The sequence below is a fragment of the Oncorhynchus nerka genome, linkage group LG9b, assembly GCF_034236695.1.
Source record: "Oncorhynchus nerka isolate Pitt River linkage group LG9b, Oner_Uvic_2.0, whole genome shotgun sequence".
Taxonomy (NCBI): Eukaryota; Metazoa; Chordata; class Actinopteri; order Salmoniformes; family Salmonidae; genus Oncorhynchus; species Oncorhynchus nerka.
Genome location: NC_088424.1, coordinates 34817646 through 34836050, shown reverse-complemented (window position 1 = coordinate 34836050; position 18405 = coordinate 34817646). Strand labels below are relative to the sequence as shown.

At 40.8% G+C, this 18405-nt stretch overlaps 1 protein-coding gene and 1 pseudogene across 1 annotated transcript; one reads left to right on the top strand and one right to left on the bottom strand.

Moving 5' to 3' along the window:
• The first annotated feature begins 3824 nt into the window (after positions 1-3824).
• Positions 3825-5481, top strand: LOC115114720 (uncharacterized; annotated as a pseudogene).
• A 7999-nt stretch (positions 5482-13480) lies between these two features.
• Positions 13481-14558, bottom strand: LOC115114719 (C-C motif chemokine 2-like). Its single transcript, XM_065013595.1, has 3 exons — positions 14358-14558; positions 14031-14145; positions 13481-13815 (listed from the first exon to the last, which is right to left on the bottom strand). The coding sequence occupies exons 1-3, from the start codon at positions 14533-14535 to the stop codon at positions 13569-13571; spliced, it is 540 nt and encodes a 179-aa protein (XP_064869667.1). The 5' UTR covers positions 14536-14558; the 3' UTR covers positions 13481-13568.
• Positions 14559-18405: the final 3847 nt, after the last annotated feature.

The following is an 18405-nucleotide window of genomic DNA, read 5'->3' as shown; positions in this document are numbered from 1 at the left end:
CTCTTGGCCAGAGTAAAACACATTCGCTGTCTGTCACAGAGAAACCCCATTCCACACAACTAGACTCAATTGCAATTTAACTGGTCTGAGCTAAGGACATACTGACATTAACATTAACTGCATTGTATGGGACAAGGACGGACAGAGTGCAGCTATTGTAACTATACAGATCCCATTACCTGTGGCGCTGATGTCTCTCTCTCTCTCTCTCTCTCTCTCTCTCTCTCTCTCTCTCTCTCTCTCTCTCTCTCTCTCTCTCTCTCTCTCTCTCTCTCTCTCCCTATCTCTCTCCCTGTCCCTCTCTCTCTCTCTCTCCCTATCTCTCTATCCGTCCCTCTCTCTCTCTCTCTCTCTCTCTCTCTCTCTCTCTCTCTCTCTCTCTCTCTCTCTCTCTCTCTCTCTCTCTCTCCCTATCTCTCATGTCCCCCTCTCTCTCTCTCTCCCTATCTCTCTATCCGTCCCTCTCTCTCTCTCTCTCTCTCTCTCTCTCTCTCTCTCTCTCTCTCTCTCTCTCTCTCTCTCTCTCCTCTATCTCTCTCCCTGTCCCTCTCTCTCTCTCTCTCGCTCTCTATCCCTATCGCTCTCTCTCTCTCCCTACCTCTCTCTCCCTGGTTGGGTAAGCAATAGATGGTGTTGAGAAAAACAATGTTTGTGTTTGAAATGGCACCCTATGCATGAAGTGCACTACTTTTGACCAGGGCCCCTAGGGTGGACTAAATTATCAGCTTTGTTGAGAAAAAATGATGTATAAAATCTGTGCTACTGTCACCCGCCCAGAACCACTGAAAACCTCACTCTTTTTCTCCACTTCAGGGGGTGTTGCAAGAAATCCATACACTACCACTGCACGTTATACACCAGCATATCACATATTCCTCTTGTGCAGTATGTAATATCATCTGGGTTGTCAGAATGAATCGCATTGTCTGAAAAGTGTTCAAAATACACTGAAAACATTCTAAATATTTCAGATTACAGTTTTTTTCGATTGCTAAACGACAGTGGACACAACTGGAGTCACATGTGCAAAACTCTAACTACAGTCTGCACTACCAACAGTCACCTGAGCTAAACAGTTCACATCACCTGCAAAACTCATTCCAAGCAACACAACTCTTAACACATGGCTCAAAACACGCTCAGTGCAGCCAAACACTATGCACAACCCTCACTGAGATAACACACACTGTCACTCAGAACACACTGAGAGTAAAAACACTAGCATCAAACACCAATACAGGAAATACAAACTTTTCATCTTTACAGTTTGAACAATTTCAGTGACTTCATACAAAGTAATATTTTCTTCAAAGAAAATAGTGACATTCTTTCACATGATTTATTTTTAGAACATAACAATTCTTTAAGGTAAATGAAAATTAGCTGTTTGCTTCAATAGTCTGTAGTAATTTACGGAATTACAGTAATGAGAAAAAAAAGGTAGAAACTAAAAGTACATACTGTAATTCGAACAAATAATTGAGGGGCTAATCCTGCCTCTCTCTAGCATCAGGCCACAGGTTTTCTTCAACATCACATCTAATGTTTTCTCTTGCCATGCACCTGGGGAAGAACCTTCTGGAGTGCCTTATCCATCCCTGGCAGTCCTCTGGACTCGTGTCCTCACATCGGGCACGCATGGCTTCCAAAAGAGACATTTGGTCATGTGGGTGGTGACCAAACACTTTCCACCTCCAGGCAGAGAAAAACTCCTCTATTGGGTTGAGGAAGGGTGAATATGCAGGCAGGTACAAAACCATAAATCTGTGATGTGCTGCAAACCAATCTGTGACAGCTGCAGAGTGGTGAAAAGCATCGTTATCGCAAACTATGACAAAAACTTGGGGGTTTCTTACTGGCTCCCCCTGTTCTGCTGGCACTAGCTGAGCATAGAGCTGTTCTAGGAAAGCTATAAGCCTTTCTGTGTTGTATGGGCCAATGAGTGGTGTGTTGAGAAGCAAACCATCATTGGCCATTGCAGCACACATGGTGATATTTCCCCCCCTTTGGCCTGGAACCTCCACAGTGGCCCTTTGACCTATAACATTCCTTCCTCTGCGCCGTGTTTTGGCAAGGTTAAATCCAGCTTCATCCATAAATACAAATGAATGTGGTCTTTCCAGTGCTTCCACCTCCATTACTCTCTGAAAAACAGTAAGTGCACAGTTTTACTGTAGAAATGCTAGTGTTTTTTTTTACTGTAAATATTTTGTATAGCTGTGTACGTAACCTCAGACGTCTTACCTGGACATATTGGTATCTTTGCTCTTTTACCCGTTCACTGTTTCTCTCGAACGGTACAGTGTATAACTGTTTCATTGTAACTTGGTGTTTCTTTAGGACTCGAGCAATAGTTGTTGTGCTGACAGAATTAACATTTTCAAATATATCATTATCAGCCAGCACTCTATCTTGAATCTCCCGCAGTTGTATTGCATTGTTGACAACAACCATGTCAAAAATAGCATTTTCCTGCGCATCTGAAAATATTTTTCCTCTTCCCCCTGCTGGGGGCAGCCTTTGGGTCCTGTTGTAAAAATATATTTTACAGTCAAACTTACTGTAATATATATCTGTGTAAATATTCTATAATTGCAATACAAAATAGATTCCTGTAATGTTTTCATTTACTGTAAGGATGTAACTCTCACCTGTTTGCATGATGGAAAATTCGCATTACAGATGCCACTGTGGATCTTTGCAGATTGGGTTGCACCCTCAACCCTGCCTCTCTCAATGAGAGACCATGGTTCACAACATGGTCTATAAGTGTAGCCCTTATTTCATCTGAAATAACAGCTCTTTGTCTTCTTTGTCTTCCTCCACGCATCCGCCCTCTCCCTGCCACCCTTCTCCCTCCACGAACCCATCTTCCTTGTTCCATTTCCAAAATGAGTCTTTCTGAGCTCTACCTATATATACTGTAATATGTGTGTGTGTGTTCACTAACAAGTCTAAAACAAGACACCTGCTTAGCCTTTCAGCTGAAATTGCAATCAGCAGTGTTTGAAAGGCACAAGGCTGAAATCTATTCCGTTTTGAATGTGTGGTTCACAGTTTTGACAGCAGTGTGTTAGCATTTGAACAAAGTGCTGTAAATCCACAGTGTTGTGCAGGTTGTGGTTAAAGTCATGGGATAAGTGTGTAGAGTTTTGAAAACTGTGTTCAAGCAATGAAAAACAAACTAGAGTTTGGTCCACATGAACTGCTGCTGTGCAGACTGTAGTTAAAGTTTTGCACATGTGACTCCAGTTGTGTCCACTGTCGTTTAGCAATCGAAAAAAACTGTAAAACAATTTGATGTCAAACAAGTTGACATTGAAGTTAAAGAAAGTTGCTTTATATATTTACATGATTTTGCTTATCATTACTTCGGACAAAATCAAGACATCAATATTATTGTAATGCTTTTTGTATAAAGAATCTTACATTTGAGGAAATTCGAAATTTGAAAAGAATCATTCAACAGTTTGACAGCCTAACTATCAGTTGACTCATGTCTCTTCCATCTCTTTAAAGAGAGACTTGTGTCTTAGCATGAGAGGTGTGGTGTGTGTGTGTGTGTGTGTGTGTGTGTGTGTGTGTGTGTGTGTGTGTGTGTGTGTGTGTGTGTGTGTGTGTGTGTGTGTGTGTGTGTGTGTGTGTGTGTGTGTGTGTGTGTGTGTGTGTGTGTGTGTGTGAGTGTGAGTGTGAGTGTGTGTGTTGATGCGCTTGTGGTGAGGGGTCTTTTTGTGATGATCTTCCGTTCATAGTGAACTCTCATATTTTCCACTCTAAGTCATGACAGAGTGACTCTACTAGCCACAGAGTGGGTGACAAGCCAAAGGGTGGGCGTGAGAGGGGTGTGGAGGAAGAAGAGGAGGAAGAGGAAAGAGCCTAAAGGTGTGGGTGGGACTTCCTCTACCTATAAAGTCAGGGCTAGGAGATAGCCTATCAGTCAAGACTTCTAAACTTGAAAACTTTCAAATCTGATCACTTTCACCAGCTGAAGATGAGGTTGAGTCTGGTGTTCTGCACTTGGCTCTGTGTAGCCTCATGGATGGCCGGGGTCTATGCAAGTGAGTACTTACCTATAGTTCTATGAGTGAAAGTGTGTGTGTCTGTGTGTACGTATGTATTATGTACCTGTGTGTAAACTAGTAATGTGTAACCATAATAAATTATTATCTTTCTGTCCCCTGTATAGATGTTGGACCCATCAATAGCTGTTGTCTTCAGCTGTCACAGACAAGAGTCCACCCTAATAACGTAGTGGACTACACCGTACAAACTACAGTGCTGTGTCCCATCGACGCTATAGTGTCAGTACACTACAATAATATTTCCTACACTGTCATACTACACCGTAAAGATTAGGATGTGTCCAACGATGCTATTGTGGGTATCCTACAATATACTCCACTACCAATGACAAAGTAAATAAAAATGACCTCCCCGAAGTGGAAAAGATTGACATCTTCATCTATTCCAGGTTACACACCATAGGCAGGAAGAGGATCTGCGCTGACCCAGGAAGGGATTGGGTGAGGAAGTCCGTGGGAAAGGTGGATGAAGCCAGAATGATCAAGAGAGAGGAGGAGGAGGGAAAGGAGAGAGAGACAGTGACCAAGGGACCGGCAGTGCCACGCAAACACGGAAAAGGACAAAAGAAGGGAGGCAAAAAGGGAAAGGGGAAAGGAGGGAAGAGGGGAGGCAAAAAGGGAAAGGGGAAAGGAGGGAAGAGGGGAGGAAAGAGAAATGGAAGAGGGCGCAAGAGAACTGGTAGGCTAACTGAGAACCTTGATGTTAGGTCTAAAAGGTGGACTTCAGCATCTAGGAGACGATCACAATGAGATCAAAGCAGTATGGTGACAAGGACGTCTACCTATGATGGCATGTTGTAAGTGCAATTTTATCCATGACAAATGTTTATTTTCAATGTGAACACAAAGTTGTTTTTGTCACTGATAAATGGGACCAATGCTAATTAAGTTGAACAATATTACTGTTTAGTGAAAAATGTACTGGAGGCTAGTTTAAGCAAGAATCCTTAGTTTCTACATACATTTTGGACTAAATTAATGATATATACTCATACATTCTTTATAAATATAACTTATAAACGATTATAAATGTTTTTAAGTAAAAATAGTGTAGACATTGTTCATGTAAATGACTATTGTAGCTGGAAATGGCTCATTTTTAATGGAATATCTACTTAGGTTATATCTACATTAGTAGGAATATCTACATTAGCCCATTATCAGCAACCATCACTCCTGTGTTCCAAAGGCACATTGTGTTAGCTAATCCAAGTTTATCATTTTAAAAGGCTAATTGATCATTAGAAAACCCTTTTGCAATTATGTTAGCACAGCTGAAAACTTTTGTTCTGATTAAAGAAGCAATAAAACAGGCCTTCTTTAGACTAGTTGAGTATCTGGAGCATCAGCATTTGCAGGTTCGATTACAGGCTCAAAAATAAAGACCTTCCTTCTGAAACTCGTCAGTCTATTCTTGTTCTGAGAAATTAAGGCTATTCCATGCGAGAAATTGCCAAGAAACTGATGATCTGGTACAACGCTGTGTACTACCTTGTTCACAGAAGAGCGCAAACTGGCCCTAACCAGAATAGAAAGAGGAGTGGGAGGCCCCGGTGCACAACTGAGCAAGAGGACAAGTACATTAGAGTGTCCTGCTTGAGAAACAAATGCCTCACAAGACCTCAACTGGCAGCTTCATTAAATAGTACTCGCAAAACACCAGTCTCAACGTCAACAGTGAAGAGGCGACTCTGGGATGCTGGCCTTCTAGGCAATTCCTTTGTCCAGTGTCTGTGTTCTTTTGCCCATCTTAATCTTTTATTTTTGTTGGCCAGTCTGAGATATGGCTTTTTCTTTGCAACTCTGCCTAGAAAGCCAGCATCCCGGATGCTTGGATTAGGTAACACAACGTGCCATTTTTTATTTTATTTTACCTTTATTTAACTAGGCAAGTCAGTTAAGAACAAATTCTTATTTTCAATGACGGCCTAGGAACAGTGGGTTAACTGCCTGTTCAGGGGCAGAACGACAGATTTGTACCTTGTCAGCTCGGGGGTTTGAACTTGCAACCTTCCGGTTACAAGTCCAACGCTCTAACCACTAGCAAGGCTACCCTGCCGCCCCATTGGAACACAGGAGTGAGGGTTGCTGATAATGGGCCTCTGTACGCCTATGTAGATATCCATAAAAAAATCTGCCGTTTCCAGCTACAATAGTCATTTACAACAATAACAATGTCTACACTGTATTCCTGATCAATGTTATGTTATTTTAATGGACTAAAAAATGTGCTTTTCTTTCAATAACAAGGACATTTCTAAGTAATGGCAAACTTTTGAAGGGTAGTGTCCATACAGACATACATACAGACATACATACACATACCATTATACACACATATATATACATAAACAATCATACATATACACATATACAGTGCCTTGCGAAAGTATTCGCCCCCTTGAACTTTGCGACCTTTTGCCACATTTCAGGCTTCAAACATAAAGATATAAAACTGTATTTTTTTGTGAAGAATCAACAACAAGTGGGACACAATCATGAAGTGGAACGACATTTATTGTATATTTCAAACTTTTTTAACAAATCAAAAACTGAAAAATTGGGCGTGCAAAATTATTCAGCCCCGTTAAGTTAATACTTTGTAGCGCCACCTTTTGCTGCGATTACAGCTGTAAGTCGCTTGGGGTATGTCTCTATCAGTTTTGCACATCGAGAGACTGAATTTTTTTCTCATTCCTCCTTGCAAAACAGCTCGAGCTCAGTGAGGTTGGATGGAGAGCATTTGTGAACAGCAGTTTTCAGTTCTTTCCACAGATTCTCGACTGGATTCAGGTCTGGACTTTGACTTGGCCATTCTAACACCTGGATATGTTTATTTTTGAACCATTCCATTGTAGATGTTGCTTTATGTTTTGGATCATTGTCTTGTTGGAAGACACATCTCCGTCCCAGTCTCAGGTCTTTTGCAGACTCCATCAGGTTTTCTTCCAGAATGGTCCTGTATTTGGCTCCATCCATCTTCCCATCAATTTTAACCGTCTTCCCTGTCCTTGCTGAAGAAAATCAGGCCCAAACCATGATGCTGCCACCACCATGTTTGACAGTGGGGATGAGGTGTTCAGGGTGATGGGCTGTGTTGCTTTTACGCCAAACATAACGTTTTGCATTGTTGCCAAAAAGTTCAATTTTGGTTTCATCTGACCAGAGCACCTTCTTCGACATGTTTGGTGTGTCTCCCAGGTGGCTTGTGGCAAACTTTAAACAACACTTTTTATGGATATCTTTAAGAAATGGCTTTCTTCTTGCCACTCTTCCATAAAGGCCAGATTTGTGCAATATACGACTGATTGTTGTCCTATGGACAGAGTCTCCCACCTCAGCTGTAGATCTCTGCAGTTCATCCAGAGTGATCATGGGCCTCTTGGCTGCATCTCTGATCAGTCTTCTCCTTGTATGAGCTGAAAGTTTAGAGGGACGGCCAGGTCTTGGTAGATTTGCAGTGGTCTGATACTCCTTCCATTTCAATATTATCGCTTGCACAGTGCTCCTTGGGATGTTTAAAGCTTGGGAAATCTTTGTGTATCCAAATCCGGCTTTAAACTTCTTCACAACAGTATCTCGGACCTGCCTGGTGTGTTCCTTGTTCTTCATGATGCTCTCTGCACTTTTAACGGACCTCTGAGACTATCACAGTGCAGGTGCATTTATACGGAGACTTGATTACACACAGGTGGATTGTATTTATCATCATTAGTCATTTAGGTCAACATTGGATCATTCAGAGATCCTCACTGAACTTCTGGAGAGAGTTTGCTGCACTGAAAGTAAAGGGGCTGAATAATTTTGCACGCCCAATTTTTCAGTTTTTGAACTGTTAAAAAAGTTTGAAATATCCAATAAATGTCGTTCCACTTCATGATTGTGTCCCACTTGTTGTTGATTCTTCACAAAAAAATACAGTTTAATATCTTTATGTTTGAAGCCTGAAATGTGGCAAAAGGTCGCAAAGTTCAAGGGGGCCGAATACTTTCGCAAGGCACTGTATGTACACAGACACTTCTTTTATGCCTTTATCATTCCCCGTAAACCCTTTCACCCCTCCCCCAATAGGAGTAAACTAATAAACAATAACACTTAGGCTTCTAACTTCAGTTTTTACATAATATATACATTTTACAGACACAATCTATTTTACAATAGTTATATTTTCTTTGTTTTTAGTCCTGGCTTTCTTCTATTTTTGATTCTAGCATGTATTGACTCAGGGGTGTGAACACTTATGTAAATGTTACTTCTGTATTTTCTTTTTAATACATTAGCAAAAAAATCTAAAAACAAGTTTTCACTTCGTCATTATCGGGTATTGTGTGTAGATGGGTGAGAATTTTTAAAAATATTATCCATTTTGAATTCAGGCTGTAACGCAACAAACATTTGAATAAGTCAAGGGTATGAATAATTTCTTAAGGCATTGTATCGACTCGTTTGTTCTCAGGAAAACAAAACAAATACATAGAAATACATACTTTTTGTGCCAAACACGATATGCAAGATCAAGACAGCCTGACACAAGAAAACTTTTTCTGTCAGAAGCATTTTTCATGAATAATTAACTAGGCCTACAGTCTTAGAAGAAAAGGTGCTGTATAGAACATAAAGGGGTCTTTGGCTGTCTCCAAAGGATAACCCTTTGACAAACTCTTCTTGGTTTTTGCTTCCAGGTAGAACCATTTTGGGTTCCATGTAGAACCCTCTGTGGAAAGGGTTCTACCTGGAACCGAAAAAAGTTCTACCTGGAAGCAAAAACGGTTTTACCTGGAACCAAAAAGGGTTCTCCTAAGGGGACAGCCGAATAACTCATTTGGAACAATTCTTTCTAAAAGTGTAACTGGGCAAATGATGGAAGATGGCTAATACATTAAGCAATGATAATAACACAGGGCCCGTGAGAGAATGTGTGTAGCTGTGGTTTCAGCCACAGATCTCTGTCTTAAATGTAGATAGAGCCTAGCTGATGTGACACAGGAAATGTTTGCTTTCTTTCAAACTTGTTCTCTGCTTTCTTAATAACCACTGAGGTGCTTATAGTTTGTTTTCTTTTTATTGCTGCCTCTGTCTCTGTTGATGATCCCTCGGTCATGACCTTTCTTTTTATTGCTGCCTCTGTCTCTGTTGATGATCCCTCGGTCATGACCTTTCTTTTTATTGCTGCCTCTGTCTCTGTTGATGATCCCTCGGTCATGACCTTTCTTTTTATTGCTGCCTCTGTCTCTGTTGATGATCCCTCGGTCATGACCTTTCTTTTTATTGCTGCCTCTGTCTCTGTTGATGATCCCTCGGTCATGACCTTTCTTTTTATTGCTGCCTCTGTCTCTGTTGATGATCCCTCGGTCATGACCTTTCTTTTTATTGCTGCCTCTGTCTCTGTTGATGATCCCTCGGTCATTACCTTTCTTTTTATTGCTGCCTCTGTCTCTGTTGATGATCCCTCGGTCTTGACCTTTCTTTTTATTGCTGCCTCTGTCTGTGTTGATGATCCCTCGGTCTTGACCTTTCTTTTTATTGCTGCCTCTGTCTCCAATTTGTAAGTCGCTCTGGATAAGAGCGTCTGCTAAATGACTTAAATGTAAATGTAACACCCGTTAACACAGGAAGGCCAAAAAGATAATCAAGGACAACAACCACCCGAGCCACTGCCTGTTCACACCGCTATCATCCAGAAGGAGAGTACAGGTCCATCAAAGCTGGGACTGAGGAATTGAAAAACAGCTTCTATCTCAAGGCCATCAGACTGTTAAATAGACATCACTAACTCAGAGAAGCTGCTGCCTTCACTGAGACGCAATCACTGAACACTTTAAGAAATGGATCACTAGCTCCCTCTGCTGTTTCCTGAAGTCCACGATCATCTCCTTTGTTTGGTTGACATTGAGTGAGAGGTTGTTTTCCGGACACCACACTCCGAGTGCCCTCACCACCTGTCTTCACCACAGTAGTTGATACATTTAGTGGGAGCATCTGATTCTGACACTGTGGTGGGGAAAGGAACATTAGTAGTCCTATCCCGTTCTGACTGACAGACCACAGAGAACTTCTACATCGCTTCCTACTGAACCACACGCACGCACACACACCCTCACTCACACAAACACGTGTGACACGAATTTAAAGTTTAACACACTGATAAAAAGCTCCCGGAGTCCCTGTATTCCAATAAGAATTGCACATCACTTTGTAAGCCATTATAATGTGACTTGCAGGCTTGATGTGGCCTGTAAACCAGGAGTTTCAGACCAATGAATTAGGTTGTAAGTAGGCCCTCAAAGAAAGGCCTTATGATGTATGTAATGTCTAGTTTCTAGTTTCAATGTTTATTTGCCACATGTACAGGATGCAACAGGTATAAAACAGTACAGATGAATTCTAACATAAAGAAATATGCAAATAAGGTAGAATAAATTCTAAGGTTGAATTGTATGTTCACTAAACCAAAAATTCGAAGTTGAGTGAACATACAATTGAACTTGAGAATGTATGTTGGTTCAGCTATATGCTCAAATGTTGAGCAAACTCTTAATCCTATTGCAGCTGGTTGCTTTATAAGTGTACATTGAATCAACATACTGTATTTTGTTGTACAGTGCACTGTACTTGAATGCTAATTTGTTGCGCAAACTCACAATCCTACTGCAGCTGGTTGCCTTATAATTGTACGTTGAATCAACATACTGTATTATGTGGTACAGTGCACTGTTCACAGAGATTTCATCTGAGGTTATTCTTTGACGGGCACCTTTTCCCTGTACTTGAGACGAGACAGGCCTGGCACCCCAGTCACAGATGATGACGACAAAGCAGAACTATAGATACAGGTACAGTAGCAACAAAGACTCAGAATCAGACAGACTCTCATCCCTTCGGAGAACAGACAAGTCTCAAACAAACTCTTGTGACCTAATCACGTAGAAAAAGCAATAAAGTCGGTCCAAATCATTGCTACCAGGGATGTAGTATCAACAAGTGATTGTTTTCTAATCTCCCTCCAGATTGAGTGGCTTTATGTAAATGTCTTTCATTAATAATAGGAGTCAAAATGAAGGTACAGTTTACTTTAAGTGCCTTTCAAGACACCCAAGGAGGGTACTCTGCATACAAGTGGCATTATACAATACAATAAATAAAATGGTAATATTAGCAGATGCTTATATCCAAAAAGACTCATAGTTAACACATACAGTATGTTATTGCACAGTTAATTTGGAAAGTATTCAGAACCCTTGACTTTTCCCAAATGTTGTTACATTACAGCCTTATTCTAAAATTAAACATATATATCCTCCTCAATCTACACACAATACACGTTTTTTGAATTTTTTGCAAATGTTTTAAAAATAAAAAACAGAAATAACTTCTTTACATAAGTATTCAGAGCCTTTGCTATGAGCTCAGTTATATCCTGTTTCCACTGACACCATTGTGATGTTTCTACAACTTCATTGGAGTCCACCTGTGGTAAATTCAGTTGACTGGAAATAATTTGGAAAAGCACACAGCTGTCGATATAAGGTCCAACAGTTGTCAGAGCAAAAAACAAGCCATGAATTCGAAGGAATTGTCCGTAGAGCTCGGAGACAGGATGGTGTCGAGGCACAGATCTGGAGAAGGGTACCAAAACATGTCTGCAGCATTGAAGGATATTAAGAACACAGTGGCCTCAATTATTCTGAAATGGAAGAAGTTTGTAACCACCAATACTCTTCCTAGAGCTGGCCGCCTGGCCAAACTGACCATTCGGGGGAAAAGGGCCTTGGTCAGGGAGGTGACCAAGAGTACAATGGTCACTCTGATAGAGCTCATACCCAAGAAGACTCGAGGCTGTAATCGCTGCCAAAGGTGTTTCAACAAAATACTGAGTAAAGGGTCTGAATACTTTTGTAAATTTAGTTATTTTTTATTTTAATTTGATATATTTGCTAACATTTCTAAATAGCTGTTTTTTCTTCGTCATTATGGGGTATTGTGTGTAGATTGATAAGGGGGCAATAAACATTTTAATACATTTTAGAATAAGGCTGTAATGTAACAAAATGTGGAAAAAGTCAAGTGGTCTGAATACTTTCCGAATGCACTGTACATTTCACTATGTTGTGTGACTTACACACAACCATACACATACTGTAATAGTATTCATACTGCACATAGTGATGTGACTTGTAATGGGGGTGTTAGTGGCTGTTCAGAGGGGAGGGGAAAACCTGCTGTGGCATGTAAGAACATCCACTATACCTCAAACAGTCATATTAACTCCACAAAGGCCAATCACCCAAAACCCCCACGGTTAACAGAGATAGACCTATAACTTTCTCTCCTCCCACATGTAGTAACCTATTTACAGATACGTGTTAGTAAGTACACCACATGCTAACCGATTGCTCCACTGGAACTCCAACCACGTGTAAGTGTACATGGTGATTTGGTGGAAACAGCATGCCGACTGTAATTATGTCAAGTCCCCCATAGCTTTCCCTCTGCCACCCACTGACCAATTGTAGATTTTTTTCTGAACTGATGAGCAAGTACTTGAGAAACTTGTCCTGTTTCAAATTCTGTATAAAGTTCAGATTCAGGGTAAGGTTAAAGTTCAAGTTATGGGTTAAAAGCATTTGCGTAACATTTGCATCTATCCTTCTGTCCTTTGTAGCATGGCCAGATGTGATGTCCATTGAACTTATGGGTCTTGTGGGTCATCAGTGAGACAAGCAAAGTGACTAATATACCTACAGCAGTCACATGCAGTAGCCAGCAGAAAATGTCACCTTCTGCTTTAATTTACTTTTAAACTCAATGAATCAATAGAACTGGTTGTATTTACTTCGCTTTAATTTCACTAAGAGTTTTAAAGGACATCACATGATATTGTACAGTGCACATCCATTACTAATGTCTGGCAACCATCTGGGTGATGTTTGACAGACGTTTTGCACAAGAACCATCACCAGATGGACAACAAATCAACCCTTACAAGGAAACATTATACATTATTTAGGCATACTGGCAAATAGTCAGCAAATTTAAGTGAATTTGGAAGTGAATAGAAGTGAATTTAATTGATTAATTGATAAATATATTAAGATACTCGGTAACACTTTATTTAGATAGTCCATCTGTAGATGCTCTATCATCAACATTTCAAATAGCTATTTACTAACCTTAACACTTATTCTAACCCAAACCTTAACCCTTACCCTGACCTTTATTATAAACCTAACCATTACCCTAACCGTCACCTTAGAAAGCACTTGCTTATCAAAAGATTGTTTGTTGATAGTATGTCCATCTTAAACATCTACAGATGGACTACACAAATAAATTGTGACCAGATATTCATTAAAGTGACATAAATATTGTACATTGTAAAACAATTAATTTTAAAAAAGTGTTATAAGCACAGCATTTTGAGAATGTTCAAATATTCAAAGTCAATAGTCTCATTTACTATGAGGTAACTGGAACATTCTATGTTCTTCATTGTCTTGTGGTGAGAGTCGTTGGCCATTGAGATGCAATTTTGGGGTTGTGAGCTGAAAATGTTGTTTTGTGAGGGTTGTATTTTGCTGGTTGTGCGGCGGTGGTCGTAGTAGTAGTAGTTGATGTGATGTGATGTTTTTTCAGTGTGTGAGGCTTGTTCTTATTGTCCAGGTACTGCATGGTTTTCTTTGCCCAGGGGTTGGAAGGGTCAGAGCAGATTCGTATGCCTTTCACTGTGACAAACCTGGGGGGGGGGGGGGGGGGGTAATGGTCACAACAGAGACACACAGTCAGGACTTTAACACTTTCCTTGTACTCGGTGCACCTGTATGTAATGTATATGAACGCATCATGGTGTTCTATCCCCCGTAGTGCATTTATAAAATGTTCACTGCTTGACTTGATTGAAACATTCACAGCAGCTCAAATAAACACCTATGAGAGGTTATAAGTACTTACGTCACTGCCTTGAGGTTACACATGGCTGTGTCTTGTATGTAGTAGCGCTTGATCAGGTCACGACGCACCATAGTGCCTTTCATCTCTATACAGCACGGAGTTACTGCTCCACTGGCTAGAAGCGAGAGAAGAGTTTCATCATCATCATCATCATAATCCTCCATTTACATTGTAGTTAAAACGCATTATTTTCAAGGATTTTAACATAATCATCGCCATTATCATCAATTTGAAATAAATAAATTTACTTCATATGCTAAAACAAACAGCATCTTAAGTGAAATCTGACACGATCTAATACAATGCATGATAAGAGAATACACGCACCATGAGAAGAAGAAGTGGACATCAGTAGAGTTGTGCTGAAGAGGAGCAAGAGAGAGCGGAGGCCCATCATTCTGTCTGAATCGCTCACTCTGAGAGTTTGCAGATGTGTGACTTTCACCAGAACTGCAGCTCTTTTTAAGCCCATCAACACCACAGACTCATACACAGAGAGAGACATGCCATACACAAATACTTTCCTACACTCAGACAGCATCAAAATCTGATTTCCTCCCACAGACCCCCCTAACTGTCTCCCCCCCACTCTCACTCTCTCTCATCACTGATGACAGGACAGATTTCCATTCCTGTAGCAATAGATGTCTAGTTATACTGAGAGACTGGTTTAATGCATGTGCAGAAGGAAAAACAGAGAGAAGTGCTGTTTTGGTAAGAAATGGCATGACAAAATGCATGACTGTGTCTTAGTATTGGTGTTGGTAAGAGGGTTGAATGAAAGCCCCATGTACTATAGCATTTTAGGCTCAGCACAAGGTAAGGTGAGAACACAATTTTAGGAGGTATCACACACTCAAATGGAAAATTGGGTTTGAGTGGGACGTTAAACAATTCACACCCCAACCCTGACAAACTGAAAAGATTAAGGGAGATTTAATAGTGTACAGTAGTGGTGTTAGTTTCTACTGCGGCAGATGACAAAAACTGAAACTTCCCTCACTGTGTGGGTGTCAGTGACTTACCACAACCGTAAAACAAGATGTCAGAAGTTGCCAATTACCTTTTCTCTTCATATCACCAGTTTGCAGCAGTGAAAATACATGTAATTAACTCAAATACAGTATGCTACAATTGTAGGATCTTAATTTGAGCACTTTTGTTTCAGATCATTTTTGCTGCATGGCAGGAAATGAAAACTTGCAGTGTATTCAATGTTTTAAAACTTCTTCAGGCTAGGGTCCTTTTTTCTGAATTTCCGACTGACTGACGTGCCCTAGGTAAACCGCCAGTTACACAGGCCCAGAAGCTAGGATATGCATATAATTGATACCATTGGATAGAAAACACTGATGTTTGTATAAATGTTAAAATAATGTATGAGACTATAACACAATAGATATGGTAGGAGAAAATACGAAGAAAAACCAACCCGAATTGTTTTTTTTTGAGACCCCATGCTCTTCCGATGGAACGTATAGGGTCATATCCAAATCCAGCTCCCAGATTGCAATACCTACGGCTTCCACTAGATGTCAACAGTCTTTGTTCAAAGTTTCAGGCTTGTTTCTTCCCAAATAAGGAAACATTTAGCATTTTTAGTACAGTAAGTCAGAGTTGGAAATCAGTCTGTGCGTGCGCGACTTTCCTATTGAACATACTTCTTTCCGTATGAAATATTATAGTTTAATTACGTTTTAGGTTACCTGAGGATTGATTAGAAAAATATTTTGACTTGTTTTAACAAAGTTTAGCAGTAGCTTTTTGGATTCCTTTCTCTGCATGTTGAACGAGTGGATTACACAAATCAATGGCGCCAACTAAACTGACTTTTTGGAATATAAAAAATGATTTTATCTAACAAAACGACCATACATGTTGTAGCTGGGACCCTTTCGATTGCAAATCAGAGGAAGATTTTCAAAAAGTAAGTGAATTTGAATCGCTATTTGTAATTTTATGACGCCTGTGCCGGTGGAAAAACATGTTGATATGGGACGCAGTCCACAAACAATCACATGGCATGCTTTCGCTGTAATGCCTATTGTAAATCGGACAATGCAGTTAGATGAAGAAGAGTTTAAGCTTTTAAGTACCTAATAGTTTAATATCCATAAGTTTATGATTATTTATTTGAATTGCGCGCCCTCCAATTTCACCGGGAGTTGTCGACAGGTGTCCGGCTGGCGGGACGCCTAGCCCCAAGAAGTGTTTTAAAATCCCTTTAAAAATGTCTAACTTGTTTTGCCATAACAAAACATTTAATAATTTTTATCGACATAATAATTAACATCTCCTTTTGCTGCAGGATTATTTTCCAGCTGTAGCAAACTGGCTCAAATGAAGAAACTATATCTGTACTGTTACAATATAAACCGTTTACCAATAGCTAATTTACTATTTCATAATGGTTTATCAAATCAAAGTGTGTTTGTCACATGTGCCGAATACAAGAGGTGTAGACCTTACAGTGAAATGCTTACTTACAAGCAGTTGTAAGAAAATACCCCCCAAAAGTAAGAGATAAGAATAACAAATGATTACAGAGCAGCAGTAAATAACAATAGCGGGGCTATATACTGGGGGTACCGGTAGAGAGTCAATGTGTGTGGGCACCGGTGTCGAGGTAATTGAGGTAATATGTAAATGTAGGTAGAGTATTAAAGTCACTGTGCATAGATAATAACAGAGAGTAGCAGCAGTGTTCTTTGGGGGGGGGGGGGTCAAATGGCTTGGGGGTAGAAGAGGTCATAAGGTGAATGCACCAATTTGTAAGTCGCTCTGGATAAGAGCGTCTGCTAAATGACTTAAATGTAAATGTAAATGTAAGATATTTAGGAGCCTCTTGGACCTAGACTTGGTGATCCGGTACCGCTTGCCATGCGGAAGCAGAGAGAACAGTCTATGGCTGATGTCTGATCATTTTTAGGGCCTTCCTCTGACACGGCCTGGTATAGAGGTCCTGGATGGCAGGAAGCTTGGCCCCGGTGATGTACTGGGCGTTACGCACTACTAGTGCCTTGCGGTCGGAGGCCGAGCAGTTGCCATAACAGGCAGTGATGCAACCAGCCAGGATGTTCTCGATGGTGCAGCTGTAAAACCTTTTGAGGATCTGAGGGAAATAGGTTTTGTCATGCTCTCTTCATGACTGTGTTGATGTGGTTGTTGGTGATGTAGATGCAAAGGAAGTTGAAGCTCTCAACCTGCTCCACTACAGCCCCATCGATGAGAATGGGGGTTTGCTCACTCCTCCTTTTCCTGTAGTCCACAATCATCTCCTTTGTCTTGGTCACATTGAGGGACAGGTTGTTGTCCTTGCGCCACACAGTCAGGTCTCTGACCTTCTCCCTATAGACTGTCTCATCATTGTTGGTGATAAGGCCTACCACTGTTGTGTCATCAGCAAACTTAATGAGGGTGTTGGAGACGTGCCTTTGCTGTGCAGTCATGAGTGAACAGGGAGTAAAGGAGGGGACTGAGCACACACCGCTTAGGAGCCCCCGTGTTGAGGATCAGTTTGGTGGATGTGTTGTTACCTACCATTACCACCGGGGGGGCGGCCCGTCAGGAAGTCCAGGATCCAGATGCAGAGGGAGGGGTTTAGTCCCAGGGTCCTTAGCTTAGTGATGAGCTTTGAGGGCACTATGGTGTTGAACACTGAGCTGTATGAATAGCATGAATGAATAGCATTCTCACATAGGTGTTCCTTTTGTCCGGGTGTGTAAGGTCAGTGTGGACTGCAATAGAGATTGAATCATCTGTGGATATCTTGGAGTGGTATGTAAATTGGAGTGGGTCTAGGGTTTCTGGGATAATGGTGTTGATGTAAGCCATGACCAGCCTTTCAAAGCATTTCATGGCTACAGATGTGAGTTCTGCGGGTCGGTAGTCATTTAGGCAGGTTACCTTAGTGTTCTTGGGCACAGGGACTATGGTGGTCTGCTTGAAACATGTTGGTATTACGAGGTTGAAAATGTCAGTGAAGACACTTGCCAGTTGGTCAGCGAATGCTCGGAGTACACGTCCTGACAATTTGTCTGGCCCTGAGGCCTTGTGAATGTTAACCTGTTTAACCTCTTGATTCTAGCCATCCCGGATCCGGGATCGTGAATACAGCCTCAAGCTCATTACCATAACGCAACGTTAACTATTCATGAAAATCGCAAATGAAATGAAATAAATCTATTTGCTCTCAAGCTTAGCCTTTTGTTAACCTCTTCAGTCGACCCTCTACTTTTTTGAACATTCTGTTAAAAATCGCGCAACATTTCAGCGCCCTGCTACTCATGCCAGGAATATAGTATATGCATTTGCTTAGTCTGTGTGGATAGAAAACACTCAGACGTTTAAAAAACTGGTTAAATCACTGCTGTGG

Coding starts and splice junctions, on each gene's coding strand:
- LOC115114719 (XM_065013595.1), bottom strand. CDS start 14,535: ATGTCTCTCTCTGTGTATGAGTCTGTGGTGTTGATGGGCTTAAAAAGA. Junction 14,146..14,357: donor GTCCACTTCTTCTTCTCATG/GTGCGTGTATTC, acceptor TCTCGCTTCTAG/CCAGTGGAGCAGTAACTCCG. Junction 13,816..14,030: donor TGTAACCTCAAGGCAGTGAC/GTAAGTACTTAT, acceptor CCCCCCCCCCAG/GTTTGTCACAGTGAAAGGCA.